This window comes from Parus major, chromosome 1 (assembly GCF_001522545.3).
Source record: "Parus major isolate Abel chromosome 1, Parus_major1.1, whole genome shotgun sequence".
Lineage (NCBI taxonomy): Eukaryota > Metazoa > Chordata > Aves > Passeriformes > Paridae > Parus > Parus major.
Window position 1 is genome coordinate 6,260,911 of NC_031768.1, and position 12,345 is coordinate 6,273,255.

At 37.0% G+C, this 12,345-nt stretch overlaps 1 protein-coding gene across 18 annotated transcripts in view; it reads right to left on the reverse strand.

Moving 5' to 3' along the window:
- KDM6A (lysine demethylase 6A) overlaps positions 1–12,345 on the reverse strand; it is a 150,418-nt gene that overhangs the window by 100,542 nt on the left and 37,531 nt on the right. For all 18 annotated transcript variants that reach the window (XR_004495845.1, XR_004495844.1, XR_004495852.1 and 15 more), the window contains exon 4: positions 3,995–4,044. Coding sequence is in view for 8 of the 18 variants with exons in the window: in XM_015622975.1 (XP_015478461.1) it covers positions 3,995–4,044 (50 nt within the window). In the remaining 10 variants the exon portion in view is untranslated. The remainder of the gene's footprint in view (positions 1–3,994; positions 4,045–12,345) is intronic.

A 12,345-nucleotide genomic window follows, 5' to 3' on the forward strand; every position in this document is an offset into this window, starting at 1 on the left:
ATCAACCAGACAAGGGCTACAGCAGCAGCACCATGCCCAAGCAGAGATCTAATCAAAATGCTGGATATAACCAGGCTCTTCTCTCAGGAACTCTCCCAGGAATCACTCTAGTGAGCACAGACACCTCTCGGAGCCCCAAACCTGTGGAACAGGGTTTCTTAGGTTTCCCCTGCCCTGGACAACTATGTCAGTGCAACAGATCCAGATGTTTTATACACTTACACTCAATTCACTCACACAATGGAATTTCTGCAGGACAGTCCTACTCAAACTCAGGTGTTATATAAAAGAGTTCAGTATGATCAAGTCCATTATAATACAGCCACGAGATGATTAAAATAACTTCCTACAGGTGCCAGATATCTGCCATCATGTTTGGATAAAATCAGGAATATCTTACTCCTTTGCTGAGCTTCTAATCCTGCCTCCTCAGAATATGTCAAAACTGATAATCATGGCAGACATTTACACTTGATATCTTTATTTTCCCAGGAGCATCAACATCTACAAACTGCAGTTCTAGCTGTTGTCTCCCTCTCCTGAACTGCCCTTTGTATCCGTTCATCCTCCACAGTCCTCCTCACCTCCCCCAACATGTTGACACTGGGGAGTTTTAAAAAGAAATCAGAATGAAGTACATTGCACAGAAGGGAGATTTATTTTAGCATAGGCACATAAGAAGAAACATTGAGAGAACTACTTGAATACAAGAATGAAAGTCAGATCGGCTTTTATCCAACTTGAGATATTTACTTCACAAGATTTCAAGTCAAATAATTTTCTTTTCTAAATGCAGTGTTAAGGTACCACAGTGTCTTTGTAGTCAAAAATTGCAGAAACTCAATTATTTTGCAGGACATTTTACACTGACCCAAAGATTACAGCAAAAAACGGTCTATTTAGGAATAAGCAGCATAATGCAACCCACCACCTTCAAAACCATCCATACAGGTAGCTCTTTGAAAGGAAATAATATCTCATCAGCACAGAGGGAGTATTGATCTGCTAAATGGCAAAATAGAGCATCTCCCTAACCTTTCACCTTCACTGCTGTCACTGGAGTATATATCTAGAATATTTTTTCCATAGTGTTTTTTCCTTTTCTTTTTGTTCCAAATGATCAACACAATGCTTACTGTAATAACAACAAGACAACTCATGCATCAAATTCTGTCAGAAAACAACCTGGTTGTTTCAGACCAGACCATCAGAAAAATCTATGGGGGAAAAAAGGAAAGTAAAATGCTTTTTTCATGAAAGGAAATATAGACTGTGTATCATGAAACGAACAATGCATGAAAATAATGCTCAATTACCAACCCCATGCAACTCTAAAAATCCAAAGTAGCAGAGAGCAAAAATACTTTATAAAATGAGGGCAAACTACACCCAAAGCAATCTGAAAACTCTCACGATTTTTCTGTAAGTTCTCTCTTTAAAAAACCAAAGCACATAGAGGATACTTATTCCAACCACGTAAATTTGCACTGCGCGACAGTTTGTAATTTCAGATAAACCGCCCAAGTTTAAAAGGCTGTTCCTGTCTGACTTCAGACCTGCCTTATATAATAATCCTGATGTGACTCAGCACTCTCCAGTTTCCCAGTTCTTTCACACAGCTCCCCCCACAGCTCACAAATATCACCCTTTCTTCACACCCCTTCTCTCTCTTCCTTTCTTTACCATCACAAATTCCAACAACTTAACTGATGACACCCGGCCCTGTAAAAACTAAAAACTTAAAAAAAAAAAATTCCCAAAAAACAAAACAAAACAAAAAAAACTTTTTAAAAAATCCACAGGAGTAAAGTAAGGAAATATGACTAGTTTTTTGCCATCTGTATCTCTTTGGAAAAAAAAAAATAAAATCACAAAGTAGAACAAAACAGCATAAAAGTGTGACCAAAAATACACCATAAACTTTTTATTCTTGACTAAATGGTTTCTTACAGATACAAGGCACTAAGGCACTAATGACAAGAAGCAATAAATACTCTCAGTAGGAGGGAGGAGGGGAAAGTATTTCTCTAGACCCAATCCAGGCAGCTTCCCAGTACCAACACTCGAATAGATTAATCACCCATTAATAAGATTAAAATATGATCCACCTGTGATTTTTACCACTTTCAGTAAAAAAGTTTTTAGCTGAAAAATGGTTTTGGACTTTTTTAGGCTTTTATAATGAATAATGAATATTTTAATATCAAAATGAGTATCAAAATTAATAAAACATCCTAAGATTATAGAAAAAGAACCACTTTGGGCTACACGTTTTGAAGGAAGCTCACAAGGAGATCCTTCTCAGGGGAGGATAACCTGGAGAAAAATTACTGGTTTTTTGGTTTCTTCTTGTTGTTGGGGTTGGATTTTTAATTTGTAGAACTTGAAATGCTCTTTTGTCAACTGCAAAAAATACTCTCATGTTTGCAACTGGAACTGTTCAAAATAATCCCTGCATGGTAGAATTCTGGAGATATATACAAGAAACAGGTGTGTTAAAATATCACAAATTGTATAGAAACAGTAATTTTATTGCCATCAGTGCTCTTGAGATAAAACTGCGAAAAAGTCAAGTTTACATGTATTTTAACTGCAGATAATATTCTGAACCACACTGAAAACAACCTATACCAACAGAAATATATAATCATTTTCATTCCACCCTGAACTGTGAAAATGCAAGGGAAATAACTTAGTAATCACCTACCACTTATTTCAGTAATGAGCCACTGGAATAAAACCAGAAAAAGTAATTCCAGTAATAAACTATTTAGACATGCTTAACAAGAAGGAGTACAAACAACAGAAACTATTATAATTTATTTTTAATTAATTGATCGATTTCAACACTTATTTACAGAAACCTTTAAAGCAGCTCTCCAAGAGCAAGTAAGAAGAACAGATTAATGTTTTTATTGTTGTAATTTTAAAACTGCAGGGGTTACTCCTGGAAAAACTTTAATTCCAAAATGGCTCAGTCAAATATGGCACTTGCACAACTCCTGCTGGAGCACGGGCTTTACAAGGCAATACCAAAAATTTCCCAAGGATCCTCCAACTGGAGCTCTCCCATATCTGCTATAAAATACTTCTTCCAGTTCACTCTTCCACCCTTCATTTACCCTGCCTTTCTCCCCATCCTCTGCCCAAATGGGAGAAGCTGTCACAGTGTTTTTCAGAGCATTGTTACAGTCCCTATAAATGCAAAGAACACACAAAATGTTGTTTCTCTAATGCCATCTCTATGTGGTACCAAGAGCTCTTCCTGAGCCCACCTTATGTGAAAGATGCATTTATCCCCACTTCTAAGGAAAACAGCTGCTTAAGACCACACAAGTATCTACTGTGTTACGTGCTTTCTGCACCTCTCTCTCAATCAGGAGCTTCAAATTATTTCATGTGACAATATACCAATGCTGACTATTTCTGACAATGCCACTGCAAGAATTCTTTCAATTTTATTCATCTAAAGTCATGATACCTCTACTTACAAACACAATACCTCTAGTTACAGGCAAGACAGCTACAGGATCTGCTCCTATCTGACGCAAAAATGTTATTTAAAATACTGAAAAGGACTTTAAACAGTTTTGTGTCTGTGGAAACAAAAAGCAACCTGAGAACATTTTTCCTATTCCCCGTCCAACGCCTGCACAGCAGCTTTCAAGTGGGTCTGCTTCTCTCCATACACATATCCAAGTATCTGTGCTGCATAAAAAAACCCCTGAAGTAATGGATAATGATGGTAAAAAAAAATATTTTAAACTTGTCAGCTTAATTGAGCTGCTTTTTCAATATATGACTTGAAGATTTACTTTCACTGAAATGTATAATGGATTGTACATATAGGTGAACATTTACATTAAGATTTACTATGCAAAAAAGTAACTGCAGGTAGATACTCCAAACTTATATTGAACAGAATCTACTTTAAGAATTTGAACATTTACAGCAACACATTAAAAACAAACAAACAAAAAGAGCATATACAGACCTTCCAGTAGTCAGATTGTAAACTGTAGTACCTCTGGTATGCAGATAATGCTGTAGGAAAGAAAAATGGATGTTCAATTTGTTTTGTTTCATTTTCTTTGAAGAAAAAGATAGAAATCCTTAAGAGTCAAATACACAACATTAAAATGATAAATGGTTTAATAAAAGTAACACTGCTATGATAAGTACACTGTTGTGGGCAATGCATTCCTTAAGATTATAATTTTGTTTTATGAAATGTCAACCCAAAAGTATATTTATTATTAATCTTACAAATGTAAATCAAGCAATATTTTAAAGAAAACCTATAACGAAGAAATAATTTGAAATTTTGGGATTTTCATCTCGGACAAAGCTGTTGTAAGATTTAAAAATTTAATCATGTAACTCATTTACCATGCTCCCTGATGCCCTGTAATTTCTGAAGAACTGGTGAGGAGGGACATACAAAGAGAAATCAATTTCACATGGCCTTTCATTCTGAGAAACAAAAGCAAGCAGAAAAAAAATAAAAGCTTACATTTTATTCAACAGCCACGGCCAAGACTAACCTGGAAATCAGCGCTAAGAACAGCTCTGTTCAATAGAATATTAGTTCTACTTAACAACCTATTTCTCCAACCACTGTTCCTGCATTCATCTTCCTCACTAAAAATTCTGAGTGATTCATCTTGCCCTTGGGCTAACAGGCCACCTTGGACTAGAACACCAACAGGCTTTACTTTTTTCTAAGAACCATAAAAATGAAGGAACTAGAAACCATAAAAAAATGATGCATTTTAACTAAAGATTCACTGCAGTAACACCAAGATACTGATTTTTCAAGTGTTTGCTCCCTAAGATTTAAGAATGGAAAATACACAGTGTTTGAAAATCAAACAAAAGAAGAAAACTCCAGTTTTGGAAAACCATAAGCACTGAACAGATTAAAATGTAAGAAAGAACGTGTACTTTATGTGCAGCTTCATTTCCTGCAAGTGCCATGGATAAATCACGTCCATAAATGTTACCACTCTTCAATGTCTGTCTTGCATACTCATTTTTGTAACTTGATGAAAGTTCTTAAGTGAAGATCATACACATAAGGACACAGAACCTCTGCACTCATCTGCCTATGGAGACTCACAACCTTGATCAGGAAACAGACACGTGCTGATCCATGCCAATGAGGTGCCCCTTCCCACCAAAACGTTTGTGAAGCCAATTTCTAATTCTGATGTTCTGAACTGTGGTTTATTTAGAAGTCCAGATTAGAAAAATGAACTCAGAAGAACACTCATTGACCATGCATTATTTACGTGCAATATATTTAAAACACTTACATGCAACTCAGACAAACAAAATCACTTAAAAATCTGATCTTTCACAATTTAAGAATATAATTCCTCCTCCAATCCCCACCTCCCTCAAAATAAAACCCAAGCTGGTACAAACTGAAAGGTATTACTGCAGTCTAACAATGTAAGTTGAAGAATGTTAAAACTAAGCATATTTTAGTCATATTCTGTAAATATGTTTTAAAAGATTTTCATAGTAAGATGAAATTACATCCTACTTCCCCCACTAAAGTCCTTCTAGATTCAATTTCTCTCAGGTATCATTAATAAGTTTCCAACAAAAAGGAGTAATTATCTTCTGAACACAGTAATGACTTTGCTTTCCCCAACAGGAACATGCACGTGCACTATGAGACAGTTTTCTAATGCATCACATCACAAATAAAAGGAGTCTTTTTCTTTTTAGTCAAGCAATACCTATCCCAGTTTTAAGGGTTAAAATATATTTCAAATACTCAGGGCAACAGTACCATATTATGCAAGATTCAAGAAACTGAGAACTTCTTGTAAATTTTTTTTGTAAAGTAACTACTGCAGTCAACTATAGAGGGGATGTGGATAAAAAGATGAAAAGAACATTAAATACAATACTAGGGATATATACTGGGAAAATGAAAAGGAGAACATTTTCACTGTAGATGTTAAAAAATATAGGAAGTACCCACACATCCATTAAAAAGGAGAGCTGGAATATGCTTACCTATAGCAGTTAAGGCACTGCTAGTAAGTTTATAAAATGTCAACAGTATTAAAAAATACATAAATAAATGGAAGAACTTAAAGAGAAAGAATAGGAAAAAAGAAAGCAAGAAGAAACTTGCCCTGAAAAATCCTAACACCTCCATTTAAAATAGGGAAGTTATTACAGAAAGGGGTCTTTTGCTCCATGACATTCTACCAGTTTTCTTTAAGAAAAATGATGTTTGGCTGTGATTTTCTTTTCTAACTCTTCCATTCTTCAATAAAGTTCAGCAACTTCCCACAGGAACAGCTGAAGTGATCGTTTAATGTGCCAAGCTCCGTTACAATTAAAAACAAGCACATGGGAAGCGTGGACTGCTGAAGTCTATTTATGTTTACGTGATAAGAAGATAAGGCCTCCATTCTGAGGAGCCACATTTCCCTTCCAGAGGAACAAAGAGGACACTTCAGTCTCCCTCAGTGTCTGAAGTGCCCAATCCTCCTGGTGGGTTCAGAAACCCCCAGGGATCCAGCCTGTTCTAGGCTAACAGTATTCTCTTTCTACTCAACTTCTTGCAGATGAAATGCTAGAATTCTCTAGGGATCTGCTAAAAATGCATGAGGATGAATCATGGAGGGTTCCCTTAAACCAGAGCTAAAGGTTTCTTTCCTCCTCAGTGGAGGGAAAGTGTTACCATGCACAATTTCAGTATTATCAGTGCTCAACTTACACTGAGTTACCTGTGAAATCTGATTTTAGCCCCTTTCACAACTACACGGAATACCTACATTAAATATCTGCTCCATGAACACTCAAACTCTACTGAAAAGGATTAAAGGAACAGAAAAACAGAAAAAAATAAAATGTTCTTTTTGCCAGAGCCCACATGAAATATTCCTAATCAAGCATATCCCTAAGAAGAATCTTGCATACAAGATGCCAGAAATCAAATTATGAAAGCAAGATTTTTGAAAAGCTGAACTAAACTAGATATAAAGGAAAACATGAACCATAAATTTTGAACTCTATTTTATTTCATAGACCCTGAGTGAGCCACCAGTAAGCAGATATTTATCCTAAATTTTATGGTGTAGAAATTAGTACCTTATCTAAAACCTGTACTGTGGAACTACAAGAAATTTCTCCCTTAAATTAACTTTGTATCTACAGGTAATAAGTGCAAATCCCTCAAAATACAAACCTTATTCTAAAATAAAAAAAAAAAAAAAGAACAACTGAATCTGCAGAGCCATAAGGATTTTACACAAGTCCCTATCTGTCACACAGGCTGTGCTTTATCAGTGTTATGATTCTGAGTGTAGGATGATAGTCCCTGGTTTATTAAAAAGCAAAAAATCCCAGTTACTTGGGTCATGCAGCACATTAGTTGAATCTTAAAAAGACAAAAAAAACCAAAAACAAACAAAACAACAAAAAGTAAAGGCTGCAATATCATTTTGCACCTTTACTTTTCATCCTAGACTAGTCATTTTAAAGCTAGACAATTTTTGTCACAAAAAGATTCCATCAACTACTGCCCCTCTTTCAACATAGGGTCAACTCTCATTTTTACAGATACAAGTGAATTACCCCATTTCAGTTATAATGTCCTTCTTAAACATTATGAAATGAGTGCTTTGAAATCACTCTTAGGCCCAGCAGGATTCTGCAGACAATCTTTTGATTAGGAACTTACTATTGAGCTTTTTTCAATTTAAAAGTTTGCCACTGAAATTCTTACACATACGGAACTGTATAAAGACAATAAAGGACATAAAAACTTCTTTTTTCCCTGCATGTGAAACACTCATGAGCATCCAGAAAATGCATGTCCAGACTCAAAGAACAGGACTGAGAGTCAACAGCAGGACAATGCCTCTTGCCTCACTCTCAACTACATTTTGTAGTCAACCACAGAAAACTCTTAAAAGCACAAAATTGACAGACCACATTCAGACACCCAAAACAATACTCAACAATTGCTAAAAGCAGCGTTCAGTTACCTATTTCCATCCCTCTGTCCTTTATTTAATTTCTAACTCTATCAGTTTGTGCTCTTGCTATGAACACCTCTCTCCAAAACTGGCCATGTATATTATTTTCCTAACAGGTTCCTCGTGATCATGTTTTTGAAAACCCTGTGAGTGGCAGATAGCATTTACCATCCCCCCCAGAGGAGGGGACGTGTATACCCCAAAGCTGTACACAGCTTTTCAAATCAATCACCATCTGCTATATCGCTTGATGAAAATAAAATGTTTACCTGAAATAGCTCTGAAAAGCAAAACACCACCTCTCCAAAAGAATTGCAACCACTGAACAGTAAGTATGCTCCTCAGCTCAGGCTCGTTTCAGAGTCTGTAAACCTCAGGCCCCTGGTGCAGAGCTGACCCTCCATGAGTTCACACACTGGGGATTCACTGGTTTCCTCTCACAGGTTTTTAGTCACCCAGAACTACCCACTTTGCAACATGTATGGTTACTTTAACCCTGACATATTTTATTATGTCCACCTAAGAGCTTGCCTTCCTCTCCTACTATGAAAGGACGACCAAGGGACGTGTCAGAAGCAGACCATGTACAAAGCTTGTTCCTTATTCCCCCCTGTTTAAGATTTCTTGGTATCATATAGAAAATAAAAAACCAAATTTGACTTAATTACCACTTAAGTGGTTTCAGGATTTTTTTTTAATCTACTTAATTTCATAGGATGTTGGCAAAATTTAGTTCCAGTAGCAAGATAAGACAATCTCTCCTTGTATCCAGAATCTAAATACTTGACCTAAACAAGGTGACAGTGGAGAAGAAAAATGTCTAGACTGAGTGACAATCACCCACCTGTCACCTTTAGCACATTTCATCACAAATCATTCTGTCACAGAGGATGGCTTTTATGATCTACTCTAATAAACCTACTTTATGACACCTTAAAACTTAAGAGGCCTTCAAAGTGATGCAAACAAGGAGCAGTTTGAGTATTTTAGTGCTTGAGGAAGAAGAAAGTGAACTACATACTAACACCATCTAGTGGCACCTTGCAAGGCTAAATGTGACTAACACAAAGTTTTGGCTTGCTGAACTTAGAAACAGCAAGCTTTAATTTGATGATATACCCTGAAAAGAAAACTTTAATACAAACCAAAGCTTCATATTGGTCTGTGTAAAACAATATTTATTCTTACACACAATTATTTTTTATTTCATTTTTAAACAAGCACTATTATTTCTTAGTGCTTATCTGATGTGAAAACTAACAGTGAAATAGAAAATTAGCTGAAGAACTACATAAAGGGAAGATTGGAAAGAGCACATCTCTGGTCTTAAATCTGACTGCTTCCAGGAAAAAAAATCTTCATTATACACCTAAGAAATATAAGCAGGTTGCAGAAATAACTTAAATATAGTGCAGGGTTTACCCACCAAGGTGTTTTAACCTAGCAAGATGAAAACTGCTCTGCCATAAAATCAAAGACATCAAAAGGTGAGAAAATTCTACGGTTGAACCAATAGAATTGGCTTTGCTGGGTGAACACTGGCTGGATGGCCAGGTTCAGGGAGTGGTGGGAAATGGAATTACATGCAGGCGGTGGCCGGTCACCAGTCGTGTTCCCCAGGGCTCATGTGGGGGTCACTCCTGCTTGGTATCTTCATCATCAACCTGGACGAGGGCATCGAGGGATGAAGTTCAACAGGGCCAAGTGCTGGGTCCTGCACTTGGGTCACAACAACCCCAGGCTGGGGGAAGAGGGGCTGGAAAGTGACTGGTGGAAAAGGCCCTGGAGTGGGGGTCACCAGCTGGATGAACATGAGCCAAAGGGCCAAGAAGGCCAATGGCACCTGGCCTGTGTCACCAATAGTGTGGCCAACAGGACCAGGGCAATGATTGTCCCCCTGTGCTATACACTGGTGAGGCCACACCTCAAATCCTGCATCCAGTTTGGGGCCTCTAAGGACAAGCAGGACATTGAGCTGCTGGAGCACGTCCAGAGATGGACAATGGAGCTGGGGAACGGTCTGGAGCAGTTGAGGGAGCAGGGGGTGTTCAGCCTGAAAAAAAAAAAGGTGCTCAGGGAACTCATTGACTTCTACAAACTACCTGGAAGGCAGCTGTAGTGAGGTGAGGCGTCAGCTGGTCTCTGCTTCCAAGCAACAAATCTTGACAGGTCAAACAAAATGGCCTCAAGTTGCACCAGGAGAGATACAGATTGGATATTTCAAAAATTTCTTTTGTGACAGGGCTGTCAGACATTGGCACAGGCTGCCCAGGGAAGTGGTGCAGTCACCGTGCCTGGAGGTATTTAAAAGACACGTAGATGTGTTGCAGTGGTTCAGTGGTGGCCTTGGCAGTGCTGAGTTAATGGCTGGACTAGGTTATCTTAAAGGTTTTTTCCAACTTCCATGATTCTAGGATTCTGTAATAACCAAAAAAAATGTGGAAGTGAGAGCAGCAAAATGCCACTCAGGTCTTTTGTTTTAAGGCCTCAGGCAGATGCTGCTCTCTGTTTCCTCCAGAGATTTGTACTCTAAGTACCAAAGAGACAATCAAAGAAGCCTGAAGCATGACTTCCTTTTAACACAGAATGAAGGCTGACACACAGAAGCAACACAAGCATAGATTTAAGACAGAAAAATCATCAAATAGTCCTCTAAGAAATTTTATTAACAACTCCACATCCTCATCTAGAAATGTAATGCAGCAGCAAAGTGGTGTGAAGCCCACTGTCCCATAAAAAATTAAATGTGAAAGATATACAAGAGTTTGACAAGTTCACAGTTAAAGAAATCCTTTGGAACTTGAACACTACTAAAGTCTTAAAATACTGAGAACCAGTGAACAAATCCAATGGATTCTCGTCAAGCTCAAAAATACTTCCAAGAGTGTATTACACAAAAAGTGTACAAAAAAAGTGTAGCAATTAAGTGTTTATTTAGAACACTGCCCAAAGTGAAAATTTTCAGACAACCAGTCAAAAACATGGTCCTGGTATATTTTATAATAAAACCATTGACTGCTAACCTCTGTTCCACATACAAACAATTTATAAAAAAAAAATATTTTATGTTCTAAGCTTCCTTCTTTCTACAGAAATTTCACATAATGGTTTAAACCACCCAAAATTAAACCACCCAAAATTTATCTCGTCTTCAGGTTTCTGTTAAACAGCTCTAAATAGAAGCAACTCAAATTCTACCAGGTAGTACCAGTTACAAACAACAAAATAAAATTTAAACCTAAATATCACACTTATTTGAAACAGTCATCTCTTCCTTGACTCATTCAAGCTATTTAATTCATTCTAGTTCTTCAGGACTCATCAGTAAGACAGGATAGCCCAGCAGGAATCGGCACAATCCTGTCCATGCTGTGAACTTCTCCCTTATATCTTATAAAATTACCGCTACTAGCCTGCACCTCAGAGCACAGCACATGAAAATGCTTCCCAATAACAATACTTCCTTTCAAATTTCTGAAAGACGTTAACCACCACAGAGATATTCCCTACAGAGCTGGAACTGTAAGTACAAAAGAACACATAAACACTGTTGAATTTGGGAGTTTCTCACAACCAAACAACTTTTCAAAAGATCAAAGTGTTTGAATTTTGGGTTTAGGTTGCATTGTAATAAAAGAGCTACCAATTTACATTCTGGGTTTTTTTTTCAGTACAGTTTTAAATGCTAGGTTAATGATTACTAGAAAAATGCCCCTGAACTAATGAACATTATCTTATAAATGACTTAAAATATTTTTGTATTAGTATTTTTGATTAAGCAGTCACAATCAATAATCAAAATAAATACTGCTAAAACTGTTCTGACATGGAACATTTAAAAATGAGATTGCCACTTGAGTACAACAATAAGAATTATTTCAGTATAGTGTTTATTGTGTTTTAGTAACTGTGGCACAAATAATTCCACATTTTTCTCAAACACTCATTCATTAACAGCATTTTCTACTTCCAGGAATTTTACTTAGAGAACAGCAACTCAAGGAGGCAAATTATTAAAGCACATCTCCATTTGTGCCACTGTGAGCTGTCCTCCAAGTCACAGACTGAACACGGTCAATGCATGTGACCCTTCTGCAAAATAAAGCTCCCTAAGGAAAACACAGATTATGTCAATTCACGAGCTCATTAAACAGCAGTCAATTAGAACTCAAGTCAGCTAGAACCTAAACCTTAAAACATCACTATCTGCACTCCTTACTGCTTATGGTAACAAGCCATGAAACAAAAAAACTCCAGCTATCGGTGGAACGTGTGTTTCTTTCAAGACCAGAGCACAAAAATTTAGTAAAAGAGTCATTTGTTTCGAGCAATCCAGTAA